Genomic DNA, 20,609 nt, shown 5'->3' with positions numbered 1-20,609 from the left:
CTGAGAGTACAATTGCCATCACAAATAACATCCATTTCGTTCTCTGGGCCTATCATAAAAACTCACATGCTCCCCACAAACACATAAATATGAGAGAGGTGTTCTCCCCCACGCTGCAAACCTGTTAAGAAATGGACAACTGGATATGTAAAAAATTCTCTTCTTTGATTTTCGTGCTCACCAGTCATTAAAGGGTTACTTTTCAGAGCAGCACAAAAGAAGAAGAGCTGGTTGACCGAACATTTTTTTTTCTTACAAAGAAGTGTCAACCCTGAGCTTGTAATTAAGAAGTTAAAATCTGTGATTTATATATATTTATATATATAAAAATAGATGATCATACTAAGACTAAAAAAGTGAAAGAAATCTCCATGTCAGTACTATATATTTTTTTTTGTTCTGAAATTTTGCAGAAGAAATCCTTGTGATACTGAGATTAAATGATACGAAAGATGTAGTTAGATGTGTAACACACTATTGATCCAGTCGCTGTTAGTCCATTAGAGAATTGCTGTCTTGGTAGGATAACGAACATAGTAGCAGAAAGTCCTAACTGATGTCAGAACAGTGAGAAAAAGAAAGCAATTATATCACAAGAGATTATTTTCTGTCCGAACCCTTGAGGAGGGATTTGTCAGGAGTGTTGTTTAGCATTACCACCACGGCTGATGGTGAGCGAAGTGGAAATTTGTGCCAATTGTATAACATGGATGAACACTAAAAGAAGCTATGTGAAATCGTGCTACTACTCAATTTTTTACTGGGTATTAAGATTTAAATCCTAAACAACTGTAACATGATATTCTGAAGCTAGTGGAGTTGCTATCATACTAAAAGATAAACTTATTTTTCAGCTTCTCTACCTTCATACCAATCTGATGTGGTTGGCAGATGGAGTGCAAGACATTCACCATTGAGACATACTTTTGTGATGGAAAAAAATCCAGACTTCCTCCCTATAGCAACGATCATTCTGATGACCTGAATCATCCTACAGAAGTTCTTAAAGGAAACCTGGCTGTCAGTGAAGAACGGTTGCATTTTTTTTTTGTTCCTTTCTTGTCTTTTTTTATTTCGTTGATATTCTGTTGAAATGCAGCAGCCTTGAGTCAGGCCTGATTCAGAAAGAAAACTGTTTTCTTGGTTTCTTCCCCCCTCTTTTTTCTCGTTAGGGGAAAAAACCCACACGCTGTAAGATCCTTTTACTTTTGCAGCATAAAAGGAAATGAAGCTCAGAACGTTTCATGTAATAAAGGTTTGAGAAAGAATTCTCTCAAGAGTGGATATTGTCTTCAGAGATATCTGAAAAAAGCAGGAAGCAGTTCAGCCTGGCACCTGGTACTCTTTGGGAAAACAAAAAAGGGAGGCAGGTTGCAGTACTGCTCTCTTCTCGTAGAAAACTGCAAGTGTTTGTGGCATGGTCCATTCTCCAAGAGTATAAGAAAAGAAGGAAGTCGGTTGTTTCTGTACCTAAAACACAGTTTCTCTGGCCAGATCCAGGATTATCTCCACTGTCTCTGCAGTAGGAGGCTGATGAAGACAACGAGCAACGTCTGCAGTGACCGGCCAGGCTGCGTGGCTGAAGCCTCCACCTCCCTCCTGTCGGAGTCGACCAGAGGTGCTTCGGTGGTGACGAAATCGAACTCGGTGGGACAGATGTCATCTGTACAGCCGCTTCCACTGCCTGAGCCGCTGGTTTCATCACCTGGCACAAGGGGGAGAGGGAAAGAACATGAGGGCCATGGGTTACAGTGTTCATCCCTTTTCCCCATTCCCATCCCACCTGGCATCCCAATGGGGATGAACACCTCGGGAACAGGAAAGTATTAATGGTGCTAACTGTCATTCAGTAAAGCATCCAAATGAAAGCCGTTGTGATTTAATTATTTCTTACATGCCCTTCTGAAAAAGGAGCAGACTGCTGGCATTATGGAAAGCCCTCAGTGTCTTGATGCATTTGACATGAAGATAAGCAAGAGAAGCATAAGAGACAAATATAAAACTGGAATTTCATGGGACCAAAAAAAGGCTGGTTTTTGTATTGTCAGCAGCACAGATCACAAAGACCAAAGAAATAAATTCCAATGGAACCGATTTAGAAACGTGTTCCAAAATATACTTATTAAATGACAGTAAAAGGTTTCTTACTTGTATCCTGGAAGTTGACATCATTTCCATTATACGCATTCTTCAGTTTGTTGGTCATGACACGTAAGGCCATGATTTGTTGTCGAATGAAGGTGTCTGGCCTTGTGATGTCCACATCTACTTCTGGATTGTTGATCTGGTTGGTCAAGCCATCGTTCATAATCTCAGGCAAGTATCTACATAGCAGGATGAAGGATCAGTTTAAAATGCAGTAAGTTTCAGAAATAAAAGTCGGTACAGTAAATGCTGTGCTAAGCAATTTGACACTGCTAACGGTTACACAGTTCTTAAACAGCTCCAGTGAAACCATTTTAAAAATATGGTTTTTAATTTTACAGATTCTAAAGGCTCTTTTTACTAGCTCAGCTGCACGGAGAGCAGAAAGGATTTAAGCTATCCAACTGCCTAATTCTCCACTATTCCTCAGCAAGTGCACTGGCTCTGTGAACTATGGAAGAGGTTCACCAGCTAGCACTAAGTCGCTGCATGTTCAGATGCTCTATTCATATGAATAGTTGCACACTAAATTAAGCATCTAACAGTGTGTTCTTCTGGTTTTGTTTCTTTCTGCTTAAAAAAGATGAAGTCCTTTGTTATATGTGGTGAATTTGTTGTTCTGAGATAGTTTTGGAGGCTACCTCGAGGCATTATCACCCTCCTTGTTTAAAGGAAATAATTAATTTTCTTCTCCAGTTCTTCCTTGCATCCCTTTTTTTGACCACCATGAACATCTTCCGCCTAGCCTACATCCCAGCCCATAAACAGCATTGTGAGTTTACCAAAGCCCAGTATTCTCTTTGATTTGGTCCTTGTTCCTTACAAACAGGCTATACTTGCCTCTCCCACATGTTTTGGGCATAACGTATTTATGGTAGGGTGTTTCCTACCCATCCACACATCTGAATTTTTTATTCAGGCTTATAATTTCTTGATTACTGCAGCATTCCCTTCTCTGACCTTGGCAAATGCAGTCTTACGCTGCTCACAGGTAGCAAGCATGCTTTTGCAGGTCTCTCTCTCCTACAAAAATCAGCCTGTGCCTCCAATCATCCTATGGCAAAAGTCCTCATCACCTTTTGGTAAATACTCATACTTTGTCCCCTGCTGCTCTTTGTACTCAGGAAACTCTCCTTACAGGCATCTGCAAAGCGACCTTTTTTTCCTACTTTGAGCCTCTGTTAAAAATGATCTGTGCATTTTACAGCTGCTAGGCTGATAACAGGCTGACATTATTTCTCTGTGCTGGCAAGGTATCCTGAGAAAATAGTGTATCACTGTTTCCCTCTCTCATCTGTCTTTATTTACTTACTGTCTTTGTCTCATGTTCAGATTGCAAGAGTTTTGGGACAGATCTACCCTTTGTTCATGTTCATTATCAGGATATGATCTATTTTGTTGTCAATTAGCTTGCATACCAGGCTATCCCACTGATGTCTGTGGGACTCCTTGTGTGGGCATGTGCTCAGTGAGTAACGATAGCATGGTCTAGCCTACTTGCAGCCAACTTTCATGATGTCTGGTACCAGATATAGTTTTAAGAGTATTTTACTTCACTCTCACTTGTGTCAGCCCAATTCCCTATCAATATTCAAATCTGGTGCTGGTGCCAGTGCTTTGGTTTGGAAAATAAATATATTCCATAAAAATAAAAATGAAAGTAAGGGAGAAGAAGGGACTTTCTCTACCAAAGTCATGGATAATGGAAAATAAGTTTTGTATTGCTGCTGGAGGTTCACAAATGAAAACTGCTTTGCTGCACCAGAGAAGGGTTTAGTCTCATCGTAATAGGTACTCGCTTTGCAAGATGAGACTCATTTATCATCAGTGGCCTTTGAAAGCTTACATGAAAATAATCCTGGGGGAGTGTGAACATATAAGAACCAAACATGACTGTCAAAAATACCCAGCCCCAAACTGCATGTCCTGTTGTTTCGCTAGTACCATAACGAGAAATAACAATGCTGTAGGGATCCCATCCAGACTCCTGTGGTAACAGGCTTAACTACGGTGAGAATACAGAGCTGACTCCCCTAGTCTGGAGCACTGCAGACTGCAGTGTTATGAATCACCAAAGATAGAAATTGGAAATAATTCTGCAGAGCTGCCTGGAGGCAGCAGGACAGAGACCTTGGCACACAGGGAAGCTCTGGGCTGCAAAAGAACAGCACCTCCATCTGTCACACGTCTCTACAAATGAAATGGCTGCTGTAGATAAATTACTCAGCCTAGAAGTAAATCAGCAATTTCAAGGTGCAGTTGATTAAAAAAAGTAAGAATGTAAGAATTGCCCTACTGGCTCAGAGAGGATGTCCATCTTGCCAGCATCATGACAGCGGCCATAGCTGTTAGGAGCTAGAAGTAATTTGAAATTGTTGAGCGTTCGTGTGGATTGCTTTCCCTGTTTATGAAGGGTTAGCTGCTCTTTATTGCAAGCCATCCAAGAGAAGCTATGGCTAGCTCTGAACGGCAGTTCACAGGCTTTCTCTGGATGATTTATGTTTGATTTCATCATGTCCTATTGTCAATAATGAAAGAAGAATGCACTGACTTCTTAGTGAGCTTTCTATATGGACACATTACGAGTTAGTTTGGAAATATAAAGCAGTTCGAGAGTGCTCTGGTGTGTGCTTTTTATTAAGGTTCGCATTCTGCACTCTGACCAGTGTGGATCTGATGTCTTCCTGAAGCTCATCTAACTTTAAACGGGCCAGCTCATTCAGTCGTGAGAAGTGACTGCGTCAAACTGCCACCTACCCCATAGCATCTGCCTCAGGATCTGGTGATCCCCAAAGCATTCCTGGCATGGAAGGGCTTAACATCTCAGAAGAATGGTCCAGTGCACCTGACCTAGGTGTGTAAGGGAGCCATACTGGGTGTGGGTCACAAGAATTCCATTACCTTATGATTGCCTAAAGGTTAGGTGAATACTCAAATTCCCAGGCAAATGAACCTGTTGGCATTTAGGGCATAAGAACAAAAGAATTAGGTTGAAGATTCAAATTTAGGCTTATGCAGATAACAAAATTTGTTAAGTCTAAAGGCAAGCGTCTGCATACGAGCAGAGTCCCACTCTTGCCAGATCTAGTCAACAAAAGATCTAGTCAAAACTAGTCAGGAGTTTATTTGTCAGCGGAGTGGGGACAGCTGTTGGCGTCCCATGTGCCTCTGGCCAGATGACTAGTTCATTAGATTTAATCTGCGGGGATTTAGTTGCACAAACACAGACATCTGGTGCCATTTGAATGCTGTTGGTTTTTCCCTGTCTTCTTGTTACCAGCCTTGAAAGGTGTGGCTTTCCCATAGGTCCTGCATCATACCTACAGGCTTGAGGGGAAGGTCTTGTACACCTGGGGCACCTAAAATTATATTTTCTTTCTTTAGGCAGATGAACTGAGTCTTGGGTGAGATTTTAACCACTGAGGAATAGGCTGCTTGGTGTCCTACTGCCCCTCCAGTAGGGTTTGAATAACCTGTGGGTCCAGTGTCTTATTCCATGAAGGTGTCTTGACTATGCAGACCATCTCACATAGCAGTAGGTAAGTGTGCTTAAGCAGTCGAAAACTGCCCCATTGATCACACTGACAGGGTATTGGGAGTCTTGTTCAGGCAACTTAACAGTGGTGATTTTTAAAATGCTCTAGCAATTCTTGCCCAGGCTCTGGTCCAGATGGGAGGTAGTGTTCTCTGCCATACTCATCTCAGACATGCTGGAGAGTCTCAAATGACACAACCCTCACTTGGGCAACACAAATGACTCCTTACTGTCTCACCCACAGGCATCAGTATTTAAATGCATGAATTTACATGTCTGAATGTGAAGCTGGATTCTGCCCTCATTACTGAACTAGTTCACCTGCTTCCTCAGGAGAAAAAAAAGGCAGAAAAGCCTATCGCGAATGTAAATATCTTTGAATTGTTTTCCTTTCTTTACAGGACCTGGTAGAGATATGGGAACACGCAGCCCAAGGTGTTTCATGAGTGACAGCCTCTGAGAGGCAGCCCAGCACATGTTCTGACAACAGCATTTTGATGTGCGTGGAGTAGGGTTAAGTCACACCGAATTGGAAGCCATGTCTTGGGACCACTTTTTGACAGAAGATTTGTTGCTGGCTGGGCAAAGTTGTTGAACACAGCTGCTTTTGCTGCAGTTCTGTAAGTGGAGACACCCCTGTGAATTTTAAGCTTTGCTGCTGCTTCTACTCTCGTTAATGATCTCTTTGTACGCCTGGCCATTACAAGAACTGTATGCCCATTATAAATGAAAAGAAGAGAAGTGCCAACCTGAATCAGTGTCTGTTCTTTGCATCCACCTAGCAAGAAAAAAAATCAGCTTTCTTATCCCTCTGAGTATAGAGAAGCTGAATAATACTGTTTGTTTTCTGCTGTTTGCTCCTTGCTCAGCTATGTCAGGATTTTAGTGTAATTTACATTGTTTTCTAAAATATTAATGCTTTCTGTTCCTCTTAGCCTTTCCACAGTTCTTGCTTGTCTCAGCAGACACAACAAAGATGTCTTTTGGCACATCATAGCCAAGCAACCACAAAGCATATTTAAAACCACTTTTTCTTTTTTTTTTTTTTAATATCCGGTTAATGTTCCAAGGTATCTGCTTCCTTTTCAAGTCTAAAAATGAGCGATGAATCTTTCAGATCATTTATATAAAGGTTGTAGCTATGAAAAAAACTCAACAAAAAAAGGAGGAATCGTTTGGTTTTTAAAAGACATCTGCATTAAAGGGCAGTGTTCTCTGTATTTTGCTACCGCAGCAGCTTCTTACTGTACGACTGGAGCATCCCACCTAGCCAGTACTGGGGTTTTGCAGGTACACAGAATTGTAGGCAACAGAGTACAAAAGACAACACAGACTTACTCAGGCTGGGCTTGGGGGTAGGCAGTCACATCTGGTCCAGAAAGATAAGTACAGTGGAAAATTGGCTTGTTTGGCTAACTGGATCACCTCCTCTGATTCTGTTTGCTCAGGAGGTAATCACCATAGGGTATTTTCAGTAGGGTGGTTTGTTTTTTATTTTCTTTTATTTTTATTTTCTTTTCTTTTATTTTTATTTTCTCTACCTTGGAGAAAAACTTGAGGAAATGGAAGGAGAAGGAGAAAATGGCTCATCTGCCAGTTTGTTGGAAGGAAGAAGCTGAAAAAATCAGCTAGAGCCATCAATTAATAATAGCCAGATTTTGCACCTACGGAGAAGTGGTTAATTCAAACACTTTCACTGGTGGTGCTATACGGTTATCTTTGCCTACCTCCACGCAAAGGACATTCAACTCACTCTCATTGCAAGCCTTGCTGGTCAGCAATGAGCAATGTTCCCAGGGCAGGCACTGATCTGGTGAGTCTTGTCTGACCTGAATTTAACCAGGAATCAAAGGGTCTCTGCCAGGGAAGTAGGAAGACAACTACTTATGGCAGGAGAATAAGAAAATTTTAGACCAGCTGAGACACCATCTTGTGTTCACTTTGATGAAATACCTTGTAGTTTTGACCTAGACGTTGAAAAGTACTGTTCATTTTTCCTTACCTTTCTCTATTTTTCCCCTGTTTATAATTACTGTGTCTCGTATATAATTCTATTTCTTCTTTATTGTACTCAAGGAGTATAGGTTCCTCAAGGAAAGGAATGCAGGTCTCACCTTTTTCATAGATTACAGTCTTCCAGAGCAAAGACATACTAGTGGGTCTATTGCTCTGGTGAGCATGAGCGCCAGGATGATAGTGCATGAGCACAATGGCTCACGTGGTTTGGTTGAAACAACTTGGCTGAGTTGGTTGGAGCAATTCAAGGTTCTTCTGACCACCGGAATGGCTGCAGATTGGTTACTGTTCTCATTTCTGTAGAAGTCACTTATTCAAGGACTAATACCTTGGATTTAGTTTAACTCCTAACGCCTGAATTTCACCATTCCTGGGAAAATTCCTTAATTTCTGAAGAACGGTGAAGAGATTATCAGCTGTTGTTAAGAATTTATTTGTGTAGAGGGAAGGAACTAAAACTTTTGAAGTTGGGTCTTAATGATATTTTTTAGATCCTAAATGTCTTAAAAAATCTGTCTCTCTGCATCTGGCAGAAGACATTAATTTTTTAAACATAAAATTATGTTCAAGTTCTTCTGTGAATACAGATATGATCAGGGAGTCCGGTTGGGCATCTCTCTAAAAAGGCACTTAGTCTGAAGTATCAATTATTATTATTTTTAATATGGATCTTTTTTTAAAAAGAGATTCATCCACTTAATAAATGTTTTCCCATTTCCACAGCACTTGGTTTCTATCTTATGTGACCTGATTAAAATCATTTTTCGTACAGGATCAGCAACGAGCCAAGTGCACCCTTCCAGAATGCCAAATGGATGACTCCGTTACCCCATGATTATTCGTGAATTGGTGACCTTCATTTGGCGACCTGGTGTCACTGTAAATTAATCATGGTGGCAAAGTGATATCTGGGGAGTCTAATAACCACAAGTGACCTTGGTGTAATGCCTCTCTCATGAGAAAGCCTAGCTTTCATGTTCAGTGATCTCAGATTTGTAACTCTTTTCTCCTGTAAAAGCAGCAAAAGATGATGTGCAAAATGAAACATGAGGCGTAATGTCTATCTGGCAGTTTAAAGTTTCTTTATACCACCACAGCATCTGATCAAAACCCAACAACCATCTCTTTTCCCAACAGTAGCCAACATCATGATGTCTTCTTATTGGTAGTATTAATGTCAAGGAAAACAGCAGGTGGCTAAATCTCCTTTTTTTTACTATCATGAGTTGTTGTAATATTCTCTGGAATTTAAAATATAACTTCATACAGCACAGAGGTGCTTATGACAGGTGACACTGAACACAAACAAGATATATGCGTATTGGCCAGATTTTGCGACCCTTGTTCTTGTGAACTGGTGTTTGTATCAGATGCTAATCAGTATGACCAAGGAAGCATTTATGGTTTTTCTTTATGTTGCAGAACGTGTCCTTGATCACCAGCCGAGAGGTGATTTTGCAACTAAAGCTAGTAATTTTCAATAGTATTTTCAATATTATGTCATATACAGGCCATGGCATTCTATGGTATCACTTTGAATTTCACTATTCTCTCCACCTGAGGCATTTATTGAATTCTGTTATTAAGACTATGACTACACATTTCCTTTGTGAATGGATATGAAATGCAAACTGGACAATGAAACAGTGGTTGGGCCTTCCGAGACCGCATTTTCAGGTGATGCTTTTGAAGCTGTGATCCCACACCTAGTGAAATGTCTATCTTAAATTAATTGAGGAGAGTATCAGCAGAGGATAGCTGTTCTCAGTGGCTCCAGAACACTGAATCTCAGAAGGCACCATGAAAATAACCAGGCTTCTCTTAAGATAAATACTGCAAAAGGAGGGTGAAAAACTACATGCATAAAATGTACCTCCATTAACTCCCAGTGAATGTGGAAATTGTGCCAGCCCCTTCGGTGCAGGAGCAGAAGACAGCTCAAAACCATCAGCCAGACACAGTACAAACACTAGCGCTGGTCGTGGAAATCAGGAGGGGTATTAGCAGGTTTGTTTGACTGCTCTTTTGCAGAAAGAGTAGCATATACCTCTTGTTAATGCATGCACCCTGATGTGACACATGGCATCCAGATGGGGGGGGGGGCTGGAAACTCTATTTAACTGCTGCAGCACATCAGCCTGGGGTCATATCTTACAAAGCCCACTGACAAGAAATGATTATAAAGGAAGATAAAACTGTGTTTTTATTTCCTCTCTTCACACTGCTCCTTTGTGATGAGCCCTGCAATCATCAGACACTCCTCCTAGCTGTCCTCCTTAGAGTCCCCAGAGGCTTTCTCTGGGTCTGGGGCTTAGGAACTGAGCAGTGACCCGTGCTTTTGGACAGATTTGTTCATGTGTGTCTCAAAGCGGACTAGCAGCATCCCAAACAGTCCTCTGCTCTCGTGTGTAAAATGAATTCTTCTGAGCATTATGCAGTAAGGCTAGGAGAAAGGGTGTGTGTTCAGTGAAAAGCTTCCCCATGTAAAGTGTCTGCCTTATAAAAATGGTTAGATGACAGGGTGGGTGTAACCTATCTATGTATCTGTCCATCCATCCATGAAATATGACATTTAATAATTTTTTTTTTTCCCATGTTGTCTTATTTTCACTGAGTTTTTATATTTTATATGCTTGTCTCACTTTTTTTTTTTTTGGTATGTTTGGTGGTTGTAGAGGGGTTTTTTTGTTGTTATTGTTTGGTGTTGGGTTTTTTTTTAAGTGTGGCCTCATTTGTATCATCAGGAAAAAGGAAGATAGATTCCAGACCCTAAGTGCCAGAAAGTATCACTGCTTTCCAGGTTCAGTGCTCACCAGACACAAACCTCTCCACTCCTCCTGTCTCCCCAAAAGCACAGGCTACTACTGCAGACCTGAAACCTGGCTGCCCCTGGTGCGGTAGATGAGCCAATTCCTCTCTCTTTCTCAGCAGGGATAATCAGATTCTCTCCTCTGTCAGCTGATGAATTCACACTGGGACCTTTGGAGACACCAGCTCATCTGCCAGCTCCAGCCCTGCCACAGCCAGAGCCAAGCAAACTTCAAAATTAAAACTCACAGAAAACTCATCACAAACAAGGGCAGATGACCACAGTTTCTCTGATGAAGTAACATAAGGAAGGTCAAGCCTTCTACACAAGATAAGTAGGAGATCTGCATTTATTCTCCGTTGGCTGTTTTTCAGTTTTGGGTTTGTTTCCCCCTCCCCCCCCACCAGCAAATAGCCCTAAGCTTTGCCAGCCAACAGCAAATGGAGCCGAAATTCCAATTTCTGTTTCATCCCAGTATGATATCCCCAGTGTGCAATTGCTTCGCAAGCTGTCAGTCCCAACACAGGGATGCTAAATGGACCTAAAGAGCTCTTTGAAATCCCAGTATAAATTATCCTTCTGGAGTTGAACCAATGAACATATTCTGCGTTCACACGCTGACACGCTGCGCACATTCACCCTGACTCACGCTCTGGCTTTAATGGCACCTGGACAATAAGTAATCTCAGCTACAAGCTGCGTGTGGAGGATCTCTTGTTCTCCCCATTTCCGTTCCACTCTTACAATCAGTGTTGTGAAATGCCCTCCGTCTTGTGATGGCTTCGGGCCAGATCGGGATTTGGACTGAGTGCGGTGGAGAGGGGGTCCACCTCACCTTGCCTTGGTGTGGCCGTTCCAGCAGTCCTCCTCGATTGACGGACCAGCTGTCACTCGCTCATCCTTGCAGATTGTGTAGGGTAATGTTGACCAGAACTTTTTAGAGAGCTTTAGCTTTTCTTTAATGTCTGTTACCTGATTAAGAGACAACGAGAGGGAAAACAGGTTAAAAAAATCACCCACGCTAACTATTGTGTTGAATAATAGGCTGTTTAATTCTGCAATGGTGATGATGGTGGAGGTTAAAAGGGCTGAGGGTGCTAAAACTTAAATTCCTGTATTTATGAGCAAGCCATTCAGCATTTGGGTTCAGAGAGTTCAAATAATCAAAGTCACCTTTTTCCACAGGCAAGGCATTAATAAAACACGTGTTACATCTTGCTCTTTCTAGTCTCCATTTGCCTAAGGTTTTCTAAATATATATTTTTCTAAGAATTAATATGCCTCACAGTGTGCTGAATTCAGTTAAACAGTGTACGTCGGATAAAATGTCTCATCTACCAACTTGGTCATGCTTTAGATAAATATTATATTTAGAGCTACATGCACAGTTTTAAAAAAAGTTATGCAGTACTGAGCTGATGTTGAACTGATGTAAGTAACACAGGCTGAATACATTGCAGTGGATCTCAGTAACAGCGAGAAGTCTCTACGTATACACGCATGCAGAGAGTATATCCATCTTCGCAGTAGGTGCAGATAAGTACCTGTAGCTGGATACAGACTTCACCTTCAAGAAACATCGGGGCAGTATCAAAACCATTTCTTTACGTTATAAACTCCTTCAACAATAATTTAATTTGGCACGATTGAGACAGCAAGCAGGAACAAACTGAATTTCCATCATCAACTTAATAAATAAATGGCTAAAATGTTATCAGTTCTTGTTTTGTGTTTGGTTTATTAGAGTGGAAAAATCTACAAGAATAGATAGAAAACACAGCAAAGGACAGACTACAAAGGATGAATGGTACCACTGTTGTTCTTATGGAAACAGACGCATTTCACATTAAGTTGTAACAGGATTTAGGGAAGCTTGTTGAATAGCTTTCAAAGGAAATCGCTGAGCTCTACTCTTTAAAAACCCAAGAAATAAAAGCTCTCCATTCTTCCATTCAGTTTTGAGATTGGCTTTTAGGTTGTTGAGGTACAATATTGTACTTGGCTATTTATCTCTTTTATCTTTTGTTCTGAAGACATGATAGCTCTCCGAGCAAATGGCCCACGCTGCTTTGCCGTGCTTAAACTCTGTGGAATGTCACTTTATAAGCCAGGAGATAGAAACAGCCAAAGATGTTATTTCAGAAGCACCGTCTGCATTTTCATCCATAAGGAGTAACTAGGACAGTATTTGGCTGCATGAGTTGTTGACAGTATTTCTTGCCATGACAGACACCTTATAAATCTCCTCCACACCCCTTGCCAAACCCTAGTTGATTTGTTTTCATATGAGATACTAGCAGCGTTTGCAAGCCTTTAAAGTCTCAACAGGGGAGCCCTGTCAAGCCAAAAATCAAATTCCAGTATACAGACCGTGGGCAAGGCTTCAGCAGAAGCGGGGATGGTCTCAGGATGCCTGCCCTTTCTGATGTCTTTGGACCATGGGACCATGACATGGGACCATGGTCTCTGGGCAGACAGCAGCCTCTCCTCTTCCCCTCCCGCCCACACTGAGGGTAACATCCCCAGGGTCTGTACTGGTACAGCTAACCGGCACAAGCAACTCGGCTAAACCGCCCACTGTTTGCAGAGAGGTGCGCAAACTCCTATTAGGCCACTGTGCAGTAAATCCAAAAGAAATCCGACAGAAGATGTAGGGGAGAGGGTTTATAGGGAGGAGGGTCCACTGATATAAACTTGGGGAACACAAGAGTCAAAGGGACAGATTTTCTCATTTACTGCATGTGCCTGGATAACTATTTACACAAGCAATCTGATCGATATTGTTGACGAGTAATTAGTTTTCAGAGCAGTAACATCGTTGCTACCTGGAAGTTATTTTAAGCTATTCAAAACTCAGAAACTTAGAATTATATCCAGACTTCTACCGTAATCAAATTACAGCTGGTGCTCGAGAACTGCAGATTTCTGTTTTGAACCACAAGTGAGTCAAGACCCCCTTGGAAGGGCTGTGATTTGCAGTACAAACCTTTTATTTCCATAGAAGTCAGCAAAAGAACAGAGAGAGGTTCTCACAGCTCGCACGATGCACAGGCTTTCCAGATACTCGCTGAAAATCAAAATGAGGGCTCCCATTCCCCAGTCACTTCTGAAGATATTAAATGATGTTTACATACTCTGTATGTGCACTGCATATAGACAACAAACCATTAAATTTCCTAACAATAAAGATTTTTCTCTTTGATTTCAGAAGTGCATCTGGAAAAGTAAGGTGACTGTCGGTAAATGACAGCTGATTAAATCTCACAGGCATCCCCCTGAGGTGTCATTCCCATTTTAGAACCTGGGAGGGGGGGTGGGGTGTTGGAGACATTTACATGACTCGCAAAAAGCAGCAACAGCAAAAATGAACACAGCTTAGGGACAGGTTACCATTTGCAGCCCTCTCCAGATGCTCAGGAGCATTTTAACACTTTTCATCCCTCCCAGTTATTTCCCTTCGTAGCTATCCTCCCCTCCCCATTGCCCTACTCCACCATCGAACTTCAAACAACTTGTGGACTCAGCCTGCGAAGACTTGCTCTTTCCTGCCGTATGACCTCCTGCCGCTGTTAACCCTCTCAGCTTTCGGCAGGGGAGTTGACACATCTACCTAAGCAGTTCCTTGAACCTCACCCTGGAATTGTATTTCTGGAAGCGAAGTGTGGTTTCCGATGGCCTTGAAAGAAGAATTAAAAGCACTGATGGATTCACCTCCTCTTTCAGGAAATAGCCTGATGGCCACATTCACTTCTGCATGGTGAATACTGGGGGAGGCAATGACTTTGGGATACTTTTAATGTAACTTCAAATGCAGAACAGAATAAGGTGATGCAGTGGCTGCCATGCCATGTAAAACTTTTGCCTGTGGGTTTCAGTGGCTACAGTTCTTGGGATCTCCTCAAGCATGACCACAGAAAGTCTCTTCTTATTAGTCCCCATGGTTACGCATGTTCCTCCCTACATCGTTTTGATCACAACCAGCATTTTAAAAATATGCAGCGGATGTACAGTGCCTTGAAAATGAGATAAAAGGCACTAAGGGTACAGTTAACATTGCTTGCTTGTGATTTACGAAGTCAGACTACTGTATTCCCCTAGTGACCTGTGGCCTTGTAAATGTTTCCTTGGTATTTCCTATTCTTTGAATTAGAGATTAACCTTCAAGCTCGATTAGGTGTCTGTGGAAACATTTAAACATGAGATGTATGCAGTTTTGATATTTTTCATATTTCCTTTCCCCTTTCTCCAGCACAGATTTATTTGGATTAAGACAGCTGTATCTCTTTGGCTGTACTGAGCCTGACTTTCCCTAGCTATCTTCCAGACATAGCCCTGATATTATAATGAACTACTTTTTTTCAGCTGCTTCGAAGGTACTAAATTTGTTTTGAATTGCAATATTTTCTCTCCCATGAGAAAAAGTATATAGCAAAAGCCACACAAAAAGTTACATTTTTAATTTATTGGGGGATATATAGAAATGTATATTAAAATATCCTGGCCTTCATCTATAATTGCTAGCAGAAGAGAGGCATTACTGTGTACGTGAGAAAAGTTAAATATTTGCATCATTTCCAAAGAGAAATTTATATCCAGAGTTATGGAAATGGCATAGTTACATGTCCTACATTGAGAAATACAATTAATTTCTTATTTTTGCCATTGAGTTCTTATGTGACCAAGGCAGGCACGTACGTCATGCAGTTCCTCAGCAGAACTTGGAACTGCACCCATGAGCTCAGTTCCAGTCCTACCAGAATGGGCTCAGTTATAAGCAGGTAAATAAAGCTGGCCAACATTTTTGTCTTCTTTACTCACCTTGCACTCCAAAGCAATGAAGCGAGATAAAAAGAAAGCCCATCATTTTAGCAGGAATCAGACCTTAGCATTCCTTGGTTTAATTCAGGATGTCTGGCTAAATTGAAAGACTCACCAGGGTAAACGAAAAAAGCATTGAAAATACCATGCAAAACGAAAAGTGAAATGAGTATGTTTTATAAGGCATGAAAGATCCTTAGAAAGACACTTGTGAAGTGGGCAGCTAATTGCCCATGGAATCCACTTTGGTTTAATTCCCAATGGAAATGCGTTTCTTTGGCAGGGGGATAGAAGCAATGGGAGCTAAAAACCAGATTTTAAATGGCCCTAAAATAATTTTTTAAAAGTAAATTCCCTCTCTTCCTCCTCCTCCCCTGCCAAGCTCTCCCCTGGCGAGTCCATCTCACAGTCCTTCCAGATTTATATGTATAATCCCTACTCTCTCAGATAGAGGAATATCAGAAGATACTAAAATAGTGTTCAAAGATGGTGGAAAATGCATCCAAAACTGACCCAGGTTCAACTGCAATAAACAAAATGAAACAATATGGACACTTGCTTGTTTTAAGAAGAAATGGTTCTAATTAACCTTCTTTTCTTCTTCCTGATGTTTTTGCATTGCATTGTTTTCTTGTTTATTCTGCAATTTGGGAAGACTTTCCTTTTGAAATGCAAGGAGAATATTCAGCTTGCCTCTCTGCCAATACCTGCTCCCTGAGGATGCTCAGAAACAAATGCCAAGTCCCATTAGAGTTAGCCTTCATGCCCTGGAAAAATGTACAGTCGTTCCCGCCTGCTCACTGGACGCTGCTTCTCTGGTGGGCTGGGGTGCCACGCTGGGTGACATACTGAGCTGGTGTGTCACGACGTAGCCACTTGGAATACGTTTGAAGCAGATGTTTGTGACAAGGCACTGTAATTTCAGGGAGTTGAGTCTGGGTGCGTAAAGTGTATCCTCCTGGTGTGTCGCACGAACAGAACAGCCACAGACAGTGAGCAGAAAGAGGCCTGGGGTTTTGTCTTGGAGAAAAGACACGAAAAGCAGCCACTGCAAGACATGTTCGTGTCTCTAGTTTCTTTAGTCACATACAACTTCGCCCTTTAATTCGCAAGCGACATTTAATTAATGCCATTTCTTCAATCAGGTGAGGAAACCAACAGTTTTCTACTGCCTGCTGCTCGCTTTCCCCTAGACGCGTCTAACATGCCCAGCCATGCACCCAGCACCCTTGCAGCCTTTACTGAAAACGAGGTAGAGCATTCACCGTGATGGGCAGCTTGATAACAGAAGTACGGATACAGCGCTTGACCACGTGAGCCGGGTGCGGGATGGCGATGAGCGTGCCCTTCGTCAGGGGCACGGCCAGGTAGGAAGAGCAAACAGCTCATCACGACCTGATCTGTGTTATGCCATTGCCAGCAGAATGCATGGACTTCCATACATCGATCAGTATTCCTGTCCCCTAGGGATTCCATCTGAAAGCTTTCTAAGACTAATGGCCAACAATTCGTTTAAAAGGGCTAGGTCAGCAGGCACGTCTTATATAGCGTTTCTATCTGGTTCTTAGCTTGGTGTCTCTGCTACGTGTGGGTGTCACAGTCAGGGCAAGACTCCTATGTCCCAAGCAGGTTAGTACAGGACTGCTAATTGACGCGCAGATTTCCTGGTAAACTGGGCTTAATGAAAAACAGTTAACTTGAACCCCTAAGTTTTAGGGGCTGTCCCTCGAGAAATACGTCTATCTCCTGTATGTGCTTAGCTACGCCTGCCAGCTTCATACAGAAGTCTCAGGGGCACTGGGCACTTAGGTATGAGCCACTGGGTTTCCTCCATCTCACCAGGTGTTTGAATTTAGCTAAAGAGGATTTCTCTCTCAGAGGTTTTTTTAAGGCACCTTCGTTTCTCCACTGATTAGACATAGGGAGCTTAGGTGTGTATTTTTGTTTACAACAGCTCATTAAGTGCTCAAAATTTCGATGCACATTCGGTACCCCAGCGAGGATGACCTGCTTCCGTTCGGAACAAGCGGCGCAGAACTTTACTTGCTCTATGTGGAGATTGTTTTTCCATGCATTATACATTTCCATGCTTTCTCCCAAAATAAATGTAAACGCCCAGCAGCTGCCGAACCTCCACGCGGGATATTTTCCAGCCTTTTAAAAGGCTAAGTGCGTAGGGCAGGGTTTCAGCGGGGTTGGAGCCTTACGTCACCCCAGCTGTCGGGGAGCACGCTGGATTTGGAAAAGGGGGGGCAGGGAGGGGGAGCCTCGAGATGGCAGTGTTGCTCAGCCTTTGCGCTGCTGCCAGCACCCCCCCATTCAACGCTCTCCCCCCACACACACACCCACAGTGTTTCCCAGAGAATGAGCCCGTAGATTGTGCCGCTGAATATAAAACTGACAACCCTGTTATTTTAAACTCGAAAGTGACAGGCTGTTATTTTAATGAGGTCTGCCGGTGCCAAGGTTAACCAAAGCTTTATTTCCCCTGCAAAACGTTAAGGCTGCGGTTCTAAAAAGGGGGCTGTGAAATTTTGCGGTTATTGATACTTGCTCCGCGCAAAGTCCTGAGAATTTCACCCGGCCCTTCTTGCGCCACAAATGCTTTTTTGAGTTTCGGCCTCTCTTTTCGTTTTTTCTTTCTTCTATTTTTTAAATCTGACTTTGCGACTTTAAACGGTATGGAGCTTTACCGATAACTGCCTCCTTATGATTCACGTTCCTGTGTCGAAAAGCAGATGACAGCTCTTCTAATCAAGGGCGAACACCCGAATCGCGGTTACAAAGCACAAATGGGCGCTTGGGTAATTTGTGAAATAAAACAAATGAGCTAGGCGACTTTCCAAAGCAAGACTTTTCTCACCAGGGTATTTTAAAAGTGAAATGAAAGGGGTTTTTTTTGCTCTCATTGTCTCTAAGGGCTACCCACATCTCTGACAAGCAAAAAGTTAAGGCCTTTAATAACAGTGAAGAACGACTATTAGCCCTACCGAATTCTCAGACTAACAGATACATAACTTTAAAGAGTTAGGGTGGATTCAGATCCCATAATAACACTCCTACACTTATGTATCTACATTCAGTCCACAGCAACCTAGCACTGACATAGCTCTAGCACCGTTTGTCTGCAGTGACCTGGGCAAGTCCCCTATATGTTGTGAGTTACATGTGACCGTCTGGTGTACCACCTCGGATAACGTAGCTGCATTTTGTTTCATTCAGTTTTGATCTAAACCACACATTTTAAAGCAATCCAGGTTGCCTACTGCATGTTTTTTAAGGAAAATAATTTATAGGGCTGCATGACTGCTGACATGCACTTGCAGAAGTCTCCTTGCCATCCGTGGCCTGGCAATGCTTGTGCCACACCATGTGTTAGCTGGCTCCAGGGACAGGTGCCACTGTCCCTGTAAGGGGCTAGACTGTCACGGTCAAAGCCGACAGCCCCGTGCTCAAAAACAAAGCTAATATAAAGTGAGCATGTGCCTTATGGCACTACTATCTTTTTGTGTCTTAACCCTCACCTGGAGACCCTACCTCCAGCAGGCTCCACAGCTCTGCAGACGGTAACACTGCCACACATCATCAAACGGAGACCCTTTTTTAATAAAAACACTGACATTATTGCTTACAGGCCTGACACCAAACTCTTCCCACATTTAACATTCATTTTGGCTGGGGAGAGAGGAAGGGGAGGAGTCTGAAATGCTGAAACAACCTGGGCTAAACTTACATTCCGTTGCATAAATGTGCCCATTTACCCTCGCCCTCGGCTGGATTTGGACAACCAGTCCACCTCTTTCCATAGGTACGCCAGGCCAAGTTCACTGCACCTGGCTTCCCAGTACATAAAAACATTGCTTTTGGAAAGTGGAAGCTACTGGGAACGTCAGCACCCTGAAATGGAAATCTGAAGGAACTTGAAGCAGCTTTCCCCTTTCCTGTAATATCTGGGAGCAGCGCTAAAAAGCTGGTCTATAAATCTGAGTCAAGCAAATCCAAAGCACTCAGAGGAATCAGCTTTTTATGGCAGATAAGTATAAAAGTAGCACCAGAAATATGCTGGAATCTTAAAGATAAAATGCTAGAGGCTTTTCTGTGGCAAGGCTTAGCTGTTAAGCACTGATTCTTTGTGAACAGTCCATCTCTCCTAGTAAAAATGTTAATAGCTAATGTAAACAATTACTGATAGAGTATTTCAAGCTTATACAGACTTTCATTTGTCCTGGAAACATTCATCTGGTACAGGTAGGGAAGTGGCTATTTCTTTTCTTAAAACTCAAGAGTTTACAGAGAACTGCATATGTTATAACACACAAGTAGTTCAAGCCTCCCGAGAGCTGTGAGAAGCGTATGACTTCTAAGGGCAGCAAGAGCTGGGATATGTCCTTTCCTAACAGAACAAGAAGGATAATTGTACTTCATACTTGAAGTAGCCTTGTATTTAACTTCATTTCTTCTAGTGGTTACTTCTTGACATAGCTCCACTGCCTTCCAAAATGAAGCAGCTCTCCGTGGACACTCAATGCCTTGAAATAGCTCAGAATTCAGCAATGAGATGATGGGTACCCTGGCAGCAACTTCTGGGCTTCTGACCTTCCTCTGCCTCAACCACGAGCAGGACATCCAGCTGTTTACCCAGAGTAGACAGAGCCATGGAGAAAAGGCTGTGCTAAGGTGACCAAAAATACAGAAAGCAGAGAAATATGTCAAGGCAGAGTATGTAAGTGAGAGTTTTGATGAAGGATCCACCTTAAGATTTTGAAATTACTACACACTGTCATAAAATGTTTGAGACGTCTTCCATACAATGTAAAAACGAGTAGTTTCCCCTATGACTTCAGGGATCTTTTGGCGTTGTCCATTTTTCAGAGCCCAACTACCTCTTTTTTTTCAGGGAGTTTAGGTGTAGAATCTTTTTTTTATTTCTTATGCTGCAAGGTGATTAAGTAATTAGTTAATCAGGCTACAGCACCTTTCTCGGGCCATTAAACCCTAATTCTAAGGTTCTCGGAAACCTGCTCCCCCGTTTTCCATGTGCTACGACGCTTCTTTCTCTTCTGCGAGAGAAGCGTGTACAACTCCTTCCCTCCAAGCATGTCTTGCCTGTGCCCGGAGGGCTGGGCCGGGAAAGGACGGGCCCAGGCAGGTACCGAGCTTTTTCACCCCTCTCCGGGTGCAGTTTTGCGGACTGGTCAGTAGGTGTCGGCCTCTCCTGCGCCTTGAAAAAGGGAAGGCGGGTGCGGGAGAGAACGAAGCGGGGGATGATGAGCGGAGGGCGGGTGA

General features: G+C 42.5%; 1 protein-coding gene across 1 annotated transcript; it reads right to left on the bottom strand.

Annotated features, from left to right (window-relative positions):
- Positions 1-1,502: 1,502 nt before the first annotated feature.
- Positions 1,503-12,085, bottom strand: LOC104510313 (glypican-6-like). The gene is made up of 4 exons (XM_010152516.1): positions 12,050-12,085; positions 11,341-11,477; positions 2,149-2,324; positions 1,503-1,705 (listed from the first exon to the last, which is right to left on the bottom strand). Exons 1-4 carry the CDS (start codon positions 12,083-12,085, stop codon positions 1,503-1,505), a joined length of 552 nt encoding a protein of 183 aa, XP_010150818.1.
- Positions 12,086-20,609: the final 8,524 nt, after the last annotated feature.

The sequence above is a fragment of the Eurypyga helias genome, unplaced genomic scaffold (assembly GCF_000690775.1).
Source record: "Eurypyga helias isolate BGI_N326 unplaced genomic scaffold, ASM69077v1 scaffold22815, whole genome shotgun sequence".
In the NCBI taxonomy this organism is placed as follows: domain Eukaryota; kingdom Metazoa; phylum Chordata; class Aves; order Eurypygiformes; family Eurypygidae; genus Eurypyga; species Eurypyga helias.
This window is presented reverse-complemented; position numbering and strand designations above follow the sequence as displayed.

Bases quoted from the DNA above. Each gene is read 5' to 3' on its own strand.
- LOC104510313 (XM_010152516.1), bottom strand. From the start codon at position 12,085: ATGTTTCTTGAAGGTGAAGTCTGTATCCAGCTACAG. The intron at 11,478-12,049 runs GTACTTATCTGC...TCTCTTAATCAG, and splicing joins AAGTCTGTATCCAGCTACAG to GTAACAGACATTAAAGAAAA. The intron at 1,706-2,148 runs GTAAGAAACCTT...CCCTTGTGCCAG, and splicing joins TGTCAACTTCCAGGATACAA to GTGATGAAACCAGCGGCTCA.